The sequence below is a fragment of the Amborella trichopoda genome, chromosome 1 (genome assembly GCF_054954075.1).
Source record: "Amborella trichopoda isolate Santa Cruz 75 chromosome 1, AtrichopodaSantaCruz75HAP2 v2.0, whole genome shotgun sequence".
NCBI classification, from domain to species: Eukaryota; Viridiplantae; Streptophyta; class Magnoliopsida; order Amborellales; family Amborellaceae; genus Amborella; species Amborella trichopoda.
The window spans coordinates 58,712,340-58,731,161 of record NC_142336.1 but is presented as its reverse complement, the minus strand read 5'-3'; the positions used below and the strand labels follow the sequence as shown (position 1 = coordinate 58,731,161).

The window sequence follows — 18,822 nt, the reverse complement described above, 5'->3', positions numbered from 1 at the left end:
TAACACTCATTTTGGAGAAAAAACTAGAGTGGTAATTTTTTTTTTTTTGTAGTTTTTAAGTGTATCCAAGGAGGCCCACTAAGTCGACTGTAACAATATCAATTTTCGAGATGTGGATTTTGGATCTAAAATTTATCATTCCAAAAAAAAAAAAAAAAAAAAAAAGATTTTGGATCCAAAATTTTTAAGGTTGTTTGATTACTTTGGTCATGATTATGAAAAAATAATATTTTCAAGTCATATAAATGATTTATGTTGTATTGTTTTTTGGCTATTTATTTTACTTCTTCTCGGCTAGATCATTAAATTTGTGTTATATTTTTAAAGAAAAAAAAAGATCATTAAAGTTTTGTTGTTTTTAGAGCTCCAAATTCATGAATCTGAAAAAGGAGTTTACAGTAATTTGGAAAACCCTCGAGAATGGAATGAGTTGTCGACTAGAAGGCCCAAGCTTTAGTTCTTTTAGAATGATAAACCATTCAAATTTTAATCTTTGGTCATTTTAGTTCAGTTGTAGATTGAAATATTCACATAGTGTTTTTAGAATCCAACCCGACCTGTCGATACAAGGTGATTGGATAGCTGGCTAGACCCAAAACCGGTGTGGTTAAATAAAAGTCTATAAATATAATTTTGATAATTTTTAATGAGAATTTATTGTTCTAGCCGATTTTAATAAACCAAACCGATCTGACGGCTAGTTTGAACCATTGGCTAGACCATGCTAACACTTTTTGTGAGTCATTCTGTGAACCGGTTCTAATAATAACATTGATTCCTAAAAATACGTTTTTGCATCAACCCCTACCAGCCAAGGTGGCTAATATTGTAAATAAAAGTTACATTAAGGTTTGACTTTCCGTTTTTCGTAAAAAAATTTTGTACTCAAGGGTATTTAGGACATTTAGCCAACATAACTCTGCCAATGAGTGATCAGGGGTATATCTGTCTTTTCCCAAGTGAAGGGCAATATGGTAATTTATCAGCCACCAGTACTGTATAAAGCCAGTCTAACGGGGGGGGCGCTATAAGCTTTGGACATCGTTTGCTGAAAACACGTTTTTCCGGTCTCTGCCTCTGCCTCTGCCTCTGCCCCTGCCAGGAAAACTCTCATCTGGGTGCCTGATTGCCAGAGAAATTTCGATGAGGTGCTTCGACTTGAAAACTACTTATTATTGTTTAAGTGCTACGAGGGTCTTTAACAATTGAGATCGACAAAAGGTGGGGTTCATTGATATTTGAGTTTCTCCAGTGGCCTGAAAAAGCAGTACAGGTATGAGGAGAGCGCCTTAATTTGAAAATATAAATTGTTTTGGTTGATTTCTTTATAGATTTTGATGATCGAAATTTTGCCAAAATTAGTAGAAAAATGTGAGTGTGAGAGAGAGAGATTATAATCTCAATGGATGGTTTCAATTTTCACATGAGCAATTTTTTGGGCGTTTGTATTGGAATTATGAAGAGAAGGAGAGAGAGAGAGAGAGCAGCCAAATCGCAATTTGTGGACATAAGCCCTCTCGCGCACTTTTTGAAATTATATATAAAAGCTCCTACGGTGTGGATATTATCAATGTCATTATTCCCCCTCTTCACGATTAATCTTGTCGAAGACTTTGCCTTACCATATTGTTCACACACTTTTCAAGTTCAACTGATATAGAAAAGAAAAAAAAAAATTTGTTATGAAATATGTAGCTCAGGTGCTTTTGGATATTTTGTCTTAAATTCACCGGTACAAAATCAATAAAATTGTACACAATCCTTAGTCATCTCATCCGTGAAGAGAGGTTTTGGTCCCACAAAAATAGTTCATTGGTTTCCCTATTTAAAGACCGAGACTAAAGAGTTGAATTATGTTGGTTTTGTAGAAGCAAATAATTTTTTTTTTTTTTTTTTTTTATTGTTCATTAAAATGAAAAGAGTATATATTTAGAAATTTGATCAAACAAATGATTCTAGCCGGTGATCCTGATCGAATTGGGTGGGTGAGAAATATGGGTCCCCACACCCCTCCTATGGACGGTGGAGAGTTGGACTTTAATGTATTTGGCATTGGTAGAGGGGTAAGATTTGTATAGAGACTCACAACCTTTATTAAAAAAAGAAAGAAAAAAATTTAGAGAGAGAGAGGATATTTCTAGAGAGAGAGTATAGATAAAGGTTGTTAACTCATTTTTTGTGGACATAAAGAGTCTAGAGATAAAAGAAGGTGGTATGGGCACGCGTATCAAGAGATTTCTGGGTTTATTCACGGGCGGTGAGATTTGAAATCAAGTGGCTAAGGATGTATCATTTTCCGGGCAAAAAGCTTGAAAAACCTCACATCAAACTTTGTGCAAAGAATGACATTTTTATCATCTGATTTTAGTATTTTAAATTTGACGGCTTGCGATGTTTGTGTCCTTCGTATATAAAAGGAAACGGTCTCTGGCAGATAATCTCGTCAAGAAAATACATGGCACGTACAACAAAATAAACATATGCATCTGCACTTTCTCAAAATAGAGAAATCAAATGAGCATCTTGTTGAAGAATAGGTTCTAGGCATAGGTGGCCAAGGTGACGGATATTTGAACCTTATGTTTTGAGTTTCATTCACCATGTATAAAAATTAACATCGAAAAAAAAATTTAAAGAAATATAAATAAGATATAAATCATTTTACAAACGCTAAAATTTTATTGGATTACGTAATACTTATATGAACTTGTGAAAGAGATTGTATAAAATGAGATCATTACCTCTAGAGGGGACTCGAAAGCTTAAGAGCCTATGTCCAAAAGTCGGGAAGAGGTTGACCAACTCATTAAAGCAACCAACCTACTATGTGCACACCGGGTATGGTGGGAAGCCTCACATAAACCACAACCGCTCTCAACGAGTCTAATATAAAACGAGGATGGCAGGGGTGTGTGATATCTCTACACAAACGCAAAGAAAATTTTCACGTGATCAATTGTACTCCTGCTACAACTTATTTTTCACGGATAACGATTAATGATGATTATGACGTTTTTGTACCAAATGCATACAATGTTACCATATATTTTTGAAGTATATAATATTCTATGTAGATGGACATCTTTCTAATGGTAAACTCTTCTTATTTTTCTTCCCTCATTAGGGATGCCTTTAACTCCCTTTCACTTATATTTGTGAATTTTCCAACAATAGAGTAAAGATTACTAACATGTCTTTGCTCCCAAACTAGGCAACATGTCTTCATCAATAAAAGGAATGGCTATAAGATCACCTCTTGATGACAAAGTACATGGCTTAGTGAAGAAGAGATACACAGAAGAATTGGGATTTGTTGGGGTGAACCAGCTTGCTGTTCAACTGAATCTACTGGGTTCTTGTTTGGCTCAAAGCAGTAGCTCCTCCAAACCAAACATTAAAGCAATGCCATTGCACAAGAAGAGTTTTTGTCATTGTCAAGTCACAACTCACAGAATTCCAATAACTAAAAAGGTATACAGAGTATTCTCTCTCTACATAAGCGCGCGTGTGCGCGCACAAAATTTTGAGTGCGTGCTGATATGTAGAAATATACAACAGTATAAGCCCAACATCTCATATATATATATAAGGGAAGAAAATGGATTGCCATCTCGAGTTTCTTATTTGAGTTTTAATTTTTAATAATTTTGATATGAAATTTGAGATATCCACACTTATAAAAAACATAAAAAATAAATGGACCAAAATACTGCTGAAAAATCCAAAGGTATTTTGGACAATTTTCTACCACCAACCCACCCTCCCAAAAAAAAGTATTATTTTTATATATATGCATTATACATCATTTTGATCAGCATCTAATTCCTCCAAAAGGAGCAAAATCTATACAAGCACCCACACATTGTGCACCACCAAAGTTAAGTTGAGGTACAACTTTGATTCATATGCAGAGAGTTTTCACCTTTGGCAAAGGAAGGAGCGAAGGGAACAAGACCATGAAATCATTGGTGAGTTTCTTTTCCAATTCCAGCGATGTCAGTAGTGAATTTTTTCATAACAAACAAACTCATGCAACATTCACACACTCCAGCTCCAGTCTTGGTGCCTGAACTTCGCGTTTAGAGATGAAGTTTTGTATCACACCAGTATTGACCAAGGCACGTCCTTATCTCCAATGCAACCTGCTCATGAGCTCCTGATGGCCATGTAATGTAGATACCTGTATCCATGGTTTTTGGGACTGTTGACACACCTGAGGTCTCACCTCATACTTTTTTTAATGATGTACATATGTGTCGTGTCGGAAACGACACTCTTAAAGTTGGCATTTCTAAAGCTCTTAACTGCACTTGATGCTAATATATTTACACATGCCTTTGTAAAATTGACGTACATATATTTTCTCTGAAGAGATTTGGAGTTCTATTAATCACTCTCCCTTTTTGTTTCTCACAGTTGGGTGGGAAAGGTGCAAATCTTGCAGAAATGGCAAGCATTGGTTTATCAGTGCCACCAGGTCTTACAGTTTCAACTGAAGCATGTCAAGAATATCAAGAAAATGGAAAGAAGCTCCCTGAGGGTCTTTGGGATGAGATTCTAGAGGGCCTAAAAACCATTGAAAAGGAAATGGGTGCTTCCCTTGGTGATCCATCCAAACCCCTTCTCCTATCGGTTCGGTCTGGTGCCGCGGTAATGAATTAATTTGAATAACCTATAGAATAATCTTATGGCTAGAATGGTGCAATCAGGTCCTGAAGTAGGAGTTTCTTGAAATAGCCTAAGTGAAAACTATTTAAACCTTATGTTTGAATAACAGTATTAACTACTAAGCATCATGTACCAATCTTTTCCTTAGTTGTGTTTTCATTTACTTTTAGGTAAAAATTTGATTCTAAGCTAGCTTTAGATTTCATGTGTATATAGTCCTCTTTTTCTTTATTGGAGCATGTTGGTTAGCCGACCCCAATTAATTGGGAAAATGCTATGATGATGATGATGATTGTTATGCTTTACTCGTAGATTTCCATGCCTGGCATGATGGACACTGTGCTAAATCTTGGTCTCAATGATGAAGTTGTTGTTGGATTGGCTTCAAAGAGTGGAGAACGATTTGCATATGATTCATATAGACGATTTCTTGACATGTTTGGTAATGTGGTAAGTTTACAAACCGTAATTCAAAGTCTACCTGGATCCATTCTTGAACATGAATTTTGTCTTCCAAACAATGTTTAAAAAGTCGGACTTAGCCTCCAGCTCGCCAGTGGCCGAGCATGAGGCATCTGGCTCGACTCAGGCGCATCTCAAGCAGACCGGGCAATTTTTAATATGAAAAGTTTAAAAGTTTGAAAAAACAGGAGAAACATAAGATTTCATGGTTTCTGAACATGATTCACTTGGCTTCTGATCTGGTTTAACTCAGGTGAGTCCCGATTCAAATTGGCGATTTTTTAAACACTGATTTTGAATAACCAATTTTTATTACCATTAACTAGTGTGACATTTTTTGAGTGAAAGGTCATGGGTATTCCACATTCTCTATTTGAGGAGCAATTGGAAAGACTGAAAGCTGTAAAGGGAGTGTCTCTCGATACTGAATTGACCTCAGAGGATCTTAAAGAATTGGTTACTAAGTACAAGAGGGTATATGTTGATGCTAAAGGGCAAGAGTTCCCTTCAGGTATTTGACATAGAATTTGTCTTCTTTCTATTTTCCTTATTTCTATTACGTGTTATCTCACATGAGCATATTGTTGAATTTACATCAAAACAAGGCTCGAGTTAATTGTGTAAGTCCCTAGAAATAAATAAAAACTAATTGAGCCACAATTAAGGGTGTAGGATACAAGGAGGACCCTATACAGTTTTCGATACAATTCAATATTTGTCTCTTCCTATAATTCAAGATTCACTATTTTTTAAGACTCATATCTTTTTCTCATATCCATACATCTTGACATACATATGATGAACCGAAAGGTTTTCCAGTATTGTAACAACCTTTTCTAATGGCTTTTGAGGTGCGCCTCTCATCTATGGTGTAAAGTTGACAGCTATATAAACTTTCCCCTTTGAAAAATACTTTATTTTTATTCAAACCAGTGTTTCAAAACCTGGCAATTTCCAATAAAGAATAAGAATCGACTAGGACCGAGCAGATTTCGGTAGGGTACCAGTACTGAAACGGTCCCTCTTTAAAACATTTCCTTTCATATATATATATATAATATTTTCCAATGTTTTCCTTAAATTGCCTTACATAAACCTCTATTTTAAAATTTTTATTTTTAAATTTTTTTTAAATCTCCCATTCATACCGATCGGGATCAAGGGTTTGTTGGCACGAATATGTGGAGTGAACGATCCACCCTATCAATCACAATTTTGAAACACTTATTCAAACTAGCTCCATTGAAAACTAATATCTAATCCTATTATTTCAAGATTTTTATTTATCAAAATAAATTTCTAATAGGGTCGAACCTACGCCATCCATGATAAGGTCAGCCCAGCCCCAGCCCCAGCCCCAGCCCCTCTTTTGTATTGCTTTCATTTTTTGTCCACTTTTTATTGTATTTGGGGTTGGCCTAGCCAAGCGTAAGGCTAAGGCTTCTTAGGCCTTGTTAGGGCCAGGCGATGTAGGGCCAAGGCCACAGGTGCCTATTTTTGGGCTGAAAATTTATCAAAATACCTATGAAAGTTGTTTTATTATTTTACCCATTTTGCAAGCATTTCAAGTCATGACGGGGTAATTTAAAATTAAATAAAAGACACAGGTAGAATGCTAAATTATATATTTATCGTGATTATTAATTTATAAATATTGTCCCCGAGCTTCGTCCCAACTATTATTTAGAGTTTCCTAAGTAATTTCTTAAAAACATTTTTAAAAAAAATTACATAAATATCCATTTTATTTTGCGTTATTAGAAATGAATCCAGCACAATGTATTTCCATCTCCCCAATGGTGCAACTTTTTATGAATCTTCATGCTTCTTTAATTCCTTCACCAGAAAGTGAAGCTTTTTCTTTCTTGTTTTCCTTAAAGTGAAGCTTTTTCTTTCTTGTTTTCCTTTTTCAAACGCTGTTTATCGAAAGCTTCATTACTTGTATAATTCAATTCCAAGAAGCAGGCATGTTAATGAAATTTATCTCTCTCTCTTCCCGCTTTGAATTTTGATCATTTTATGACCCACTTTTGATCATATTCTTCTAAATTTAGATCCGAGAAATCAACTGTATGCTGCAGTTTTAGCAGTTTTTGATTCATGGGACAGCACAAGAGCCATAAAATACAGGACCATAAACAGAATAAGTGGGTTAAAAGGAACAGCAGTGAACATTCAATCCATGGTTTTTGGGAATATGGGTAGCACTTCAGGCACTGGTGTTCTCTTCACAAGAAACCCAAGTACTGGGGAAAAGAAGCTCTATGGAGAATTCCTCATCAATGCCCAGGTTCTAATCTAATCTTGCCAAATTTCCTTTGGTTATTGATTTTTGCTCATTGATTCTTAGATATGAGGAGCTTATATTCTTGATATTTTGATGTAATTGATTTTTAGATTTTATTTTCCAATACTATGGAAATGTTACTGTAGTAATTTACATTAAAACTGGACTGATGGTTGCTAAAGTTGGGTTGTACATTCTTTTCAAAATATATAGTAATATTAGCTCATGTTTTCCTTTAGCTATAGGGATCCCTTTATTTGTAATGCCATGCTTATTGGAATCTGGCTTCTTTTTGTGTGTGTGTGTGTGTGTGTGTTTTGTGTAAAAAGCTATGATATTTTAGTAAAGTCTCTGGAAATTTTACATTTGCCCATTTAATCCATAATTCACTGCATTCTTTAAGCTTTTGTAAATTAAATGTTCTTTTGTTTTGTAATAGTTGGTGACATCAGCTTATTTTTGCAAATTCTGTATGCTTTTCTTTGCTTTATCGAGAAATGATGGTTTTCTTAGAGGATGAGCACGTGTGGTTTGAATTTCTTCTTTATTTTAGTTGTGGATATCTAATTATAGTTTTTAAATAACTGTATGTTCCATGTAATGAGGGGTGCAATTTGTATATTTTTTTTATTTGATAGGGGGAGGATGTTGTTGCTGGGATTCGAACACCAGAAGATCTTGACACTATGAAGAACTGTATGCCAGATGCATATAAAGAGCTTGTCGAAAACTGTGAAATACTTGAACGCCATTACAAAGATATGATGGTAACAATGCCTTAATACTATTTTCTCCTTCCTAGTTGGAATTTATGTGTATTTCATTTTGAACGATAAAGATTTGTAAGAACCATGCCAACAGTTTGAGAACTTGTATTTGTAAAAACCCAAAGCCGTTGAGTAATTGTTAAGACCTGATTTGATTCGGTCACAAAATTAATTGTTCTTGTTTTATGAATTTTTAGTTATGTTATTTTACATTTCTAGTGAGATATTTTCATATTTTCAGGACATTGAATTCACTGTTCAAGAAAACAGGCTATGGATGTTACAGTGTAGATCCGGAAAGAGAACTGGTAAGGGTGCAGTGAAGATTGCAGTGGATATGGTGAAGGAGGGCCTTATTGACACTTCTTCAGCCATTAAAATGGTAGAAGCTAGGCATCTAGATCAACTTATGCATCCACAGGTACCATTCTTTCTACTTATTTAACAGTCAGTATGTGATATTTATTGGATTAAGACGTTCAGCCCATGATTAATTGCAACTTTCTCTTGGTGCTAAAAATCTAAATTTGTTTATGTTTTTAGTATTGGAAAATGTTCAAGATTGGTAGTGCTTTTGCAATTTAGTCTCTGAGTTCTGACAGTTGCATTTAAAATTATGTTTACATAAACCAAAAAGAATCAAAACATGTCCTGCAATACTACTGAAACAAACACAAAATTTGGAAGTTTGAAATGGACCTCCCTTTCTAATAGTACCACATTGTCTTGAGCAATGGCGATTGCTGCAGTGTTGATTTCGGCTATCTTTCCCCTTCTTGGTAGGACCATGTGCCCTTTCGAAGTTGTATTCATGCATTGTGTTCGGTTTCTAGTCAGGTTATTTGGAGTTCCATTCGCATTCAGTCATCAATGACCACTTTCTTAAATAATTTATTAATTTTTATTTTTCAATGACAAGAAAATTGTTTACTTCTTCTTTGCTATTTTAATGTACTGATTTAGGATTTGGGTTTTGGCTCGATTGGTTAAGGAGTTGAAGTTGCAGAACTACATCCCAAGTTTGAATCCTGTCCCTTAACTAACCCCACCCCCACCCAAAAAAATACAAAAAATAAAAAAAAGGGTAACATTTTAGTTTTATGCTTCAGTTTGAGAATCCATCGGCATTCAAAGAGAAGGTGATTGCTACTGGCCTGCCAGCATCCCCTGGAGCTGCAGTGGGTCAAATTGTGTTTCGCGGTGATGATGCTGAAGCATGGCATGCTCAAGGAAAGCCTGTCATCCTGGTTAGTTGTCATCTGCCTGTTTATAAGTTTCTTGATTTGTATATTAAACCTTTACATGACTGCAAACGTTTATAAGGCCATTTTTCCCTTATTTCCATAATCAGTATCCCTAGGCCACTTTGTTTCCTGCATTGTTTCTCAAATCCTTTTCTTGGATTGGCAAGTATGTCACGCATTTCTGGTATATTACATGGCACCCTTACCGGCAATTTTCAATTAGGCCAGTTTTCTATGATTTGTATGAGTGAACCCTAGTATGTCTCTATACATGTATATTCTTCTATTTTGTGAAAGGGGTGGGTAAGTAATGCTATGAATTTCTAGTTATCACTGTCACCATTACTCCAAAAACCAAAAAGTGTTCATTTCCCCCTTCTGGACATATATTATTTGTTCTCTTATAGCTCAATGATTTGAAGCTTTTCTTTCATTCTTTTGTAACTTATGATTTAGGTTAGGATGGAGACTAGTCCTGAAGATGTTGGTGGTATGCACGCTGCGACTGGCATACTGACTGCAAGAGGTGGCATGACTTCTCATGCTGCTGTGGTTGCTCGAGGATGGGGGAAGTGTTGTGTTTCTGGTTGCTCTGATGTACGTATAAATGAAGCTGAGAAGGTATTGATGCTTTCGCCTTTGACTTGTGGATATATGACAAGGAAAAATATGACTTTTAAAGGACAATTTATGGTTGCTCGAAACTTGCTACTCTTTTTCTAGCTTCTGTAGTAAACCGTATTTGATTAAGTAAACTAAATTGTTGGTGCCATTAATCAAGAAAATAAATGTGGATCATCCATGGGAGAATACTCAATGCCCCAAAAATATAACATGTTATGTATCTTCTTTCTTTGGCTGAATGTGTATTTTGTGATTATTTGGACTCATAATGGTTATACCAGTCATGTTTTTAACTTTTGGACCTCTTATTAGGTAGATCATGAATTGCATTTTTACTATTGAAAACTAGATTTTTTTCTTCCTTGAATTCTTTTATTTTTTTTCTTTACTTGCTAAACATATGAAAAATGATATTTGCAGACGGTCGCAATTGGGTCCCAAGTTCTGAGTGAAGGGGACTGGATATCACTTAATGGGTCTACTGGAGAAGTGATTCTCGGAAAGCAACCCCTCGCTCCTCCTACTCTCACTGGTGACTTAGAATCTTTTATGCATTGGGTGGATGAGAAAAGGAAGCTCAAGGTAATCATCTATGGGTTATGTTAGGGTGCTCACACTATGGAGAATTTATCATTATACTCAACAATTTTGGACACTTCTATACCCTTGTTTTGTACATAGAACTTTTTTTAATAAAGTTATTTTTGGTCAATAGGAGGTGTGTGACATCATCCACATGGGGTGTAATGTCATCGACATGGAGCACATTAGTGTTATTTCATGTTCCATGTGTGTGAAATCACATCCCATGTGGATGACGTCACACTCATCGTAATTACCAGAAATGCCCTTACTAAAGCTCCATTAACAAAACAATGGTATATATGTGTCCAGATTTTGTTGAGTACATTGATAAATTACTCCATAGTGTGAGCACCCTAACATAACCCATAATCTTTTTCTTTTCATATTAAAGTTTAAAGCATTTCTCCTGATGAGTGTTGATTGTGTTATTTTTTAATCTCCCTTGTTGCCTTTTTTCAGTTATTAGTGTTGTTATTATGAGGGAAATTTGGTGAACCCATAACTCGTACAAATCTAGAAAAAAGCTCCCCAACTACTGTTATACACAGACGGATGCTTATCTTCAAAAAATCACAGTTCTGTCCTTAAATTTCTGCCTTAGAAAGGTTTTGCAATAGCTTGATTTTTTTATCATGTAACATTCTCTAATATCAAAAATAAATTTTATAATATTAAAACTGGAAACCATTATTTGAAGTCAAAAGAACAAAAACTCAGACTTTTGGTAAATAATGCTCAGCTAAAACTATCAGCTGACATGCAAGGATAGATTTAGGCTACAATGATTATTATTGTTGATATTAGTAAGTCAGTGTGGTCCATGACCATGGGGGTCTGCCACAGCTGGGAAAGATCCATGGATTTTGAGTCGACACGTATGTCTAATTGCTTGATATGGGCTCCTATCTGAATCAGTTTGATTATGCCATCATGGTTTACGTAAATATGTGCGGGCAAGTGTTAGTCAAGAGGTAGGGGTTCCTTATTGTTGTCTTTCATAATTAATTGTTCCTCATCTTTCAGAAAGATGCTATGTTGTATTTTATCAGTCAATTTGACAATTACTGTCATGACCATGTCTAACGATTGAAAAAGAAAAAAATGTTGACTGCTGGCCATGCTGGATTGCTCCCATTCCTACTGCTACACATTATGCTGTGTGTTTGATTCCTTTCGTCAAATGCCCATATTTTTGAAAGATTATAATACCCCAATTGGATTCACAGTATTGCTTTATATGTCCTTGTCAAACACCCATTTTTTTCTTACAAGGGTTTGTTATTTTGGATTTTACAAACGACTCATCATATGGAAGGATCGTTCCTTGATTTTTCACTTTCTGTTTTTCACCAACAAACAAAAAGCATTAAGAATAGATCTTTTGTTTCATGAAAATGATTTGGGTATCTTTTTCAGTTGAGAGTATTATGGGGGAGACAAATTCTATATGGCCAATGCCTCATAGTTTGTTTCTGAATTACAACTGAATTTTTTGTGGCATACTTCTTTCTTGTTTTTAGCTTGGTTTCTCTCATTTTCTCACACTTACAAATTCTGATATTGGTGATTGAAATTGATTTGACTTGGTTCCTTTTTATGAATTACTTTTAGTTTCCATAATCATATTTTAAGATTGGGAAATTGTGATATTAGGTAATGGCTAATGCTGATACACCTGATGATGCACTTACGGCGAGGAACAATGGTGCGCAAGGCATTGGACTTTGCAGGACAGAGCACATGGTGAGTAGAAACCTTTTGCATATTTTTTATTCCTTAGAAATCAGTGGAAAATGGTTCACTTTGGAAAGTAATTTGTGCATTAGTTTCCCAAGCTTTCATTAGTTATTGTTTTTTTGCAGTTCTTTGCATCAGATGAAAGGATAAAGGCCGTAAGGAAGATGATAATGGCAGTCACTCCTGAGCAACGCAAGGAAGCACTTAATCAGCTGTTGCCTTATCAGAGGTCTGATTTTGAAGGCATTTTCCGTGCAATGGATGGTACATCTTTTCTGCTCTTTTCCAATTAGCTACTGTGCTTTCTTGAAAGTTTTGATGGGGTTGTATGCTAAGCTCATGCATTATGGTTCTTTAACCATGTTACAAGCATATGTGAGGTGGAGAAACCCGAAAAAGCATTTCTCTGCATGGCATTTTGTTATAATTTGAGAAAATGCATGACTCTTATCTTTTTGAAATTTGACCGACTTGAAAGTGGAATAGTTGTATAGTGTGAAATGATGGAGATGCCTGTTTAGAATTTGAGTCTCTAGGTTTTCTTCTTATTGGGGATTTTTCTATGTTGTCATTAATCTCCTATTAGAGCACAAGTATTTATTTGTCAGGGGATGTGGATTTTTAGGTCTTCCGGTCACAATCCGGCTTTTAGATCCCCCACTGCACGAGTTCCTTCCAGAAGGAGACATCGACGAGATTGTCGTCGAGCTAGCTTCTGATACGAACATGACTGAAGATGAAGTTTTCTCGCGCATTGAAAAACTAAGTGAAGTTAATCCCATGCTTGGGTTTCGTGGCTGCAGGTGAGCTTCACATTACAAGGAATAAATATTCCAATTTTACTCTCTCCCACATTCATTCTTTTGGATCGGCACCACTATCATTATGGTTATGGTATCCATATTCTATAATTGTTTTGTTTTTTATACTGCTGGGGTTGTTGTATGTATTATTTCCATCGTTGTGGTTGATGATAGTCGTATTTGTCTTGAACAAGTACGGAAAATATCTCCACACCCCTATCTTTAGGTTTCATATTCCTATAGATCCAAAGGTTTAAAACATATGTCAGAGCATAAACATCTCGAGTTTTATATCTTCTAACCCCTTAAACTAGCTTTACCGACTTGAATGCTAAATTTTTTAACCCAATCAGCTAGTTAAAAGACAGCCCTTTTTAAACCCATATTACCTCTCTCTCTCTCTCCGTATTACCCTATCTCTTTCTCCATATTACCTCCAAATCTTGAGCTCCGACCAGTACTAAATAACATTCTCTCTCTCTTTAGAACTCCAGCAGCTTTCAACGGTGAGTTGCCCTATTCTCTGGCTCTGAAATTTTAGAGAGAAAAAACCCATCTCCCATATCTCAATAGTAAGTTGTTTCTCTCTCTAAAACAAAAACTTGGAGGTCAGGTTTCTATTCTCTGAAATCTTGGAAAGAAAGACCTTTGACAGGCAAGATCAGCATTTCCAATGAAGTAAGAAGACTATAAAGAAAAACAAAACGCACGACTTTTTAGTCCGAAGTAAGAAGATTATAAAGAAAAACAAAACGCACGACTTTTTAGTCCCTCGACCAACGTCTTTTTCCTCTTTCTTTTATTTTTGGGGTGGGTGGGTTGGAAGGAAAGATCCAACGATTCCATACTTCCTTTGAAGAAACAAATTTGAGAGTAAATGCTGCTACTTCATCCCATTCAGTGTTGGCGAGTCATATAGCTTCAAACACATGGCATGGCAGCCATCGATTTGGGTTAAAAGATGGCTTCTTAACATAACCTTAGGGGGCACTGTATTCACCAGGCTTTTAAAGAAGTAGACCACCCAGTTCGACTCCAAGAGGCAAAGGTGGGTATCGACATTGTTGGGTCGCTGATTGGAAAAAGGGACTAGGTCTGATGCCAAGAAAGAGAAAGAAGCACACTTCCAATCATTCCCTTTCTCTCTCTACCTCTCTAACAATGCATTAACATGAGAGATCCCACAAGAGTTTTCAAACCTCAGAGGCCTCATTCTTCTGAACCTTTTCTGGAATAAATTACATGGATCCACTCTTCTGAACCTTTTCAGGAAAAAATTACATGAATCGATCCCTGAGCAGACTTACTTAATTTGGAATTCTTAGGGCCATGGATGAACAATCCTCGGTTCCCTCTGGAGCCACCGACCCGGCAAAAACTTTGAACACTATTTAGTCGGGAAGAATACTGAGAGAGAGTGTGTTGGGGGGGATTTAATATGGAGAGAGAGAGAGAGAGAGAGAGAGAGAGAGAGAGAGAGAGAGAGAGAGAGAGAGAGAGAGAGAGAGAAGGGGATTGGGAAGAATCACGATGGAGCAATTTGGGGGATTGAGATGTGAAGAAAGAAAAAGGATTGTCTTGTTTGAGTTAAAAAATATAATTAAAATGGGTAAAAGTGGTCTAGGAGGTTAGAAGACATAAAACTTAGGATGTTTTAGTTCCAATATATGTTTTAAAACCTTGGATATGGAGATATGAAACATAAAAATAAAGGGTTGAGAGATATTTTTCCGAACAAGTACTTACCAATAATTCTGAGTTGGTGACTTATTGCCATGCTTAAGAAACACAATGATATTTTTCAATGCATACTTATTCGAATATCCGTTTGTTATAGCCTACCACGAGAAATTATCTTGTGGAATCATAAAAGTCTTAAAATTTTATATCTGTATATCGGCAATTATTATATACAACATGGCCAAATTGTTTGGTGATTCTGATTCTTCAAATTGTAGACTGGGAATTTCATATCCAGAGCTAACAGAAATGCAATCACGTGCTGTTTTTGAGGCATCTATTACTGTGACTCGTCAAGGTTTCCAGGTTTTTCCTGAAATCATGGTTCCCCTAGTTGGTACACCCCAGGTATGCCTAAAAGTTCCCGCCAAAAATATACTTTTCGCTTATTCCACAAAATTGAAATAAAACCCTTGGACATTGGTGAAAAAGAAAAACTCTTAGACTATTGTTGATTTTCCTGTAAGTTATCATATATTTGGATCTTTCAATGGAATTAAATTCAATAATATTATTGAATTTATGAAAGATAATTGGTTTCTGAAAATTTTGGGCATTAGCTGGTTTCAGTAGAGAAATCTTGTTGGTTAGTGAAAATAGTTTCATTTTTATGATTTTCTTGAAATTTATGTAAAAAGTCTCTCTTTTATGTTGTCTGAGAAATTATTTTGAGTTCTTTGAGGTGAGCAGGAATTAAAGCATCAAGTGAATGTGATACGAAGTGTTGCAGAGAAGGTATTTGCAGAGATGGGTAGCTTTCTTAGCTATAAAATTGGGACAATGATTGAGATCCCTCGGGCAGCTCTGGTGGCAGATGAGGTACCCACTTTTCAGAAGATCCCTCATACTACACATTGGCACATCTCTCTCACTGTTTCAGTTTGTTATCCTCAACTTATCCTACACTTACAAAAAAAAGAAAAAGGTTTTAAATCTTTTCTACAAAAAGGAAAATGTTTTAATCTAATCAAGATGTAGCTCTCAAACCATTGGGAGAAAAGATCATGGACATATAATTAATAAGGAATTGTATCCTCAGTTTTCATGCATTCTTGATGATTTTGGGGGAATGCATGGCTCTGAGAAATCACCTTTTCTTTGAGTGGGCCATTGTCCTAATATAAATGAGGGACACTTGGAGAAAATATGGAGCATCTTCGCAGATATTTATTTTTATTTCCTTTTAATTTTGAATTTGATGAGATTATATGTTGTTTTGTTAGTAGATAGCAGATGAAGCAGAATTTTTCTCCTTTGGGACCAATGATCTAACACAGATGACGTTCGGATATAGTAGGGATGATGTGGGCAAGTTTTTGCCCATTTACTTATCCAATGGTGTGCTTCAAAATGATCCTTTTGAGGTTTGGCTGATAAGAACTGATCTTTCATTTATATGTTGTTTTCATTTTCGTCAAATTTATTTAGCTATTTATGTTGTTGTAGGGAGTACACATTTATCTATTATGTTTCTGTCTTACTAATTATCACCAATTTAAAAATAGATTTGAGGGGGGCTTCTCCCTGTGCATGCCACACTCTTTTGCCTTGTTTTCTCTTAGATCATGCTTCTATCTGGCGTTTTGTAGGAGAAAGTTCTTTTTTCCCCTTTTCTCTCTATTTCCTTCTTTGTTCTAAAGTTTGTAAATATTTGTTGCATCTATTTAATTGTGGGTTTTGTGATCATTTGATCATGGTATAATTTCAGGTGCTGGATCAAAGAGGTGTGGGTCAGTTGATCAAGATTGCAACAGAGAGAGGCCGTAGAGCTAGACCGGACTTGAAGGTGGCAATCTTTATCTCTTCTCATCTGTTCCTAAAACCTTAAATATGACTTCCCTTTTTGAAGAAGGTGATACATACATGAGAAATATAATTTAAATTCCAAAAAAATCAGAATGTAACAGATATTTGAAAAAAATTACGAATGCATGCCACTTTTTTTCTTGAAACCACAATAGATACCTTAGAATTGGTAATCGTTTCACCATGAATTCCTCTCTTCCTCTCTCTTCCTGTGGAGGAAATGCTCTTTGATTTTCTCATTCTTGGGTCATTTTCTTGTAGGTTGGCATATGTGGAGAACACGGCGGAGAGCCTTCATCGGTCGCGTTCTTTGCAGAGGCGGGTTTAGATTATGTCTCTTGTTCACCATTCAGGTTCTTCACAACTTGCATGCTTTTAGAATCACTATAGTAATACACTCCGCTTTTATATTTCATCTTGAGACTGAGATTTCATCTCTCCCTTTTATGGAAGAAAAGAAAGTGCTTCTAGTATGAATATGCTCTCTTTCTCTCTCTCTCTCTCTCTCTCTCTCTCTCTCTCTCTCACATACACACATGTGCGCACAGACCAATTTTCATGCTGCCTATTTTTCTTATTTAAATATGTTTTTTGTTGTATATCCATGTATTTTTCCTGCATTTATGCCCATCTAAGTTCAACTTGTTATATATACCCGTATTAATAGCTATGTTTTGAAAGATAGTAATATATATGTTTTGAATGTGTTGTTGCAGGGTACCAATTGCTCGGTTAGCAGCAGCTCAAGTAGCTGTCTCATAGTTCAACATGCATTTTGAGGAAGAATTATGGATACAATTGATTAAAATTACAGAAAGACAGTTACATGCGGAAATTATATTTGTAAAGTAATCATTGGCCATATAGGGAGTGTCTATCTCCTGTTCTTTTTAGCTACACGAGGCAGCTTTGGAAACATCACAATCCCATTTACTGTAAAAATAAAAAAATGATGCAATTTATGTAGTAGTATTGTTGCTTGTGGACTGTTTTGGTTTACATATTTTTTCTACATCTGAAACATATACATTAATTCTAAATAGATTGCTCATACCTACCAAGGAATAAAGAGAAGCTGACTGAATCTCTATTTTACATATACATTTGTAGAAGTGCAGCAGAAAGAGAGAGAGAGAGAGAGTATGGTTGTCATCACCATGACTAGAGTGATGAGCAAAACTTGACAATATCATGAAACAATTTAAAAAAAAAAAAAACTTGACAGTATGGTTGGGACATATGTGATGTGTCACAAAATTCAAATTTTTTTTTTTTAAAGTTTGAGCTTGGTCAATAAAATAATTGTAGCCACCCAATTACACATCCAATGGTCAAAATTAATGTGACCATTTTGTATCAAAAATAAATGGTCTCGTTCTATATTTTCCCTAGATCTAAAGTAGTGAGTTAAACATTATTGTATTGACTATTTAGTGAAAGCCAAAGGCAAACACGAGAGTGAGAGTAGGAAGAGAGAGATGAGGAAACGAGTTTGAGCCAAAGGAAAACATGAGAGAGAGAGGGCAGTGTGAGACAGGGAAACGAGTTTGTGATTGTGAGAATGAGATATGATTGCATTTTATATCAAAATGAGAGAGAGACGACATGGCATTCTCTTAGAGGCAAGCTTTCTATGTTTCCCTGCTGCATAACATATTTTCCCTATCCAAACATTCACTTTAAATGGACGGTTGAGATGATCTTAGTTATAATGTTACGTCTCTACACTATTTTATTTTTAAATTTTAATTTTTTTACGAAATATTTTGATACTGAAGTTTGGGCGTCCACTCCTCTCTAAAACTCTTATCTGTAAAAATATAAAAAAATATTCTCAATAAAATAAAATAACCATAAGTACCCTTGATAGTTTCATGGGGTATTTAAGTTATTATTTTTTATTGAAAGTTTTTTTAGTAATTTTTTAGGTGTGTCCCATTGATATGATGACACATACTAAATTTCATATTCACATAATTTGTAAAAAAAACCTAAAAATAAAATACTCTGACGCATTGAATTTAAATTAAACAATCAGTGCCTTATTTGATCAAAATTGGATGGCTAGATGGGGAGAAGCATATATCAGACTTAACTAT

At 35.4% G+C, this 18,822-nt stretch overlaps 1 protein-coding gene across 12 annotated transcripts; it reads left to right on the top strand.

Annotated features, from left to right (window-relative positions):
• The first annotated feature begins 1,029 nt into the window (after positions 1–1,029).
• On the top strand, positions 1,030–17,710 carry PPDK (pyruvate orthophosphate dikinase). Of its 12 annotated transcripts, none has more exons than XM_088849508.1 (22): positions 1,030–1,273; positions 3,212–3,471; positions 3,912–3,968; positions 4,052–4,118; positions 4,417–4,650; positions 4,981–5,118; positions 5,479–5,641; positions 7,185–7,420; positions 8,056–8,184; positions 8,426–8,605; positions 9,294–9,431; positions 9,885–10,049; positions 10,473–10,634; positions 12,291–12,380; positions 12,500–12,638; positions 13,000–13,177; positions 15,136–15,265; positions 15,608–15,736; positions 16,144–16,281; positions 16,626–16,703; positions 16,985–17,076; positions 17,440–17,710. In XM_088849508.1, exons 4-22 carry the CDS (start codon positions 4,086–4,088, stop codon positions 17,483–17,485), a joined length of 2,598 nt encoding a protein of 865 aa, XP_088705634.1. In that variant the 5' UTR covers positions 1,030–1,273; positions 3,212–3,471; positions 3,912–3,968; positions 4,052–4,085; the 3' UTR covers positions 17,486–17,710. The 12 variants fall into 12 exon arrangements, 6 of the variants coding, with proteins under 6 accessions (XP_088705634.1, XP_088705652.1, XP_088705643.1 ...); XM_088849526.1 differs by having other exon boundaries at positions 4,052–4,167; XM_088849517.1 differs by having other exon boundaries at positions 4,052–4,218.
• Positions 17,711–18,822: the final 1,112 nt, after the last annotated feature.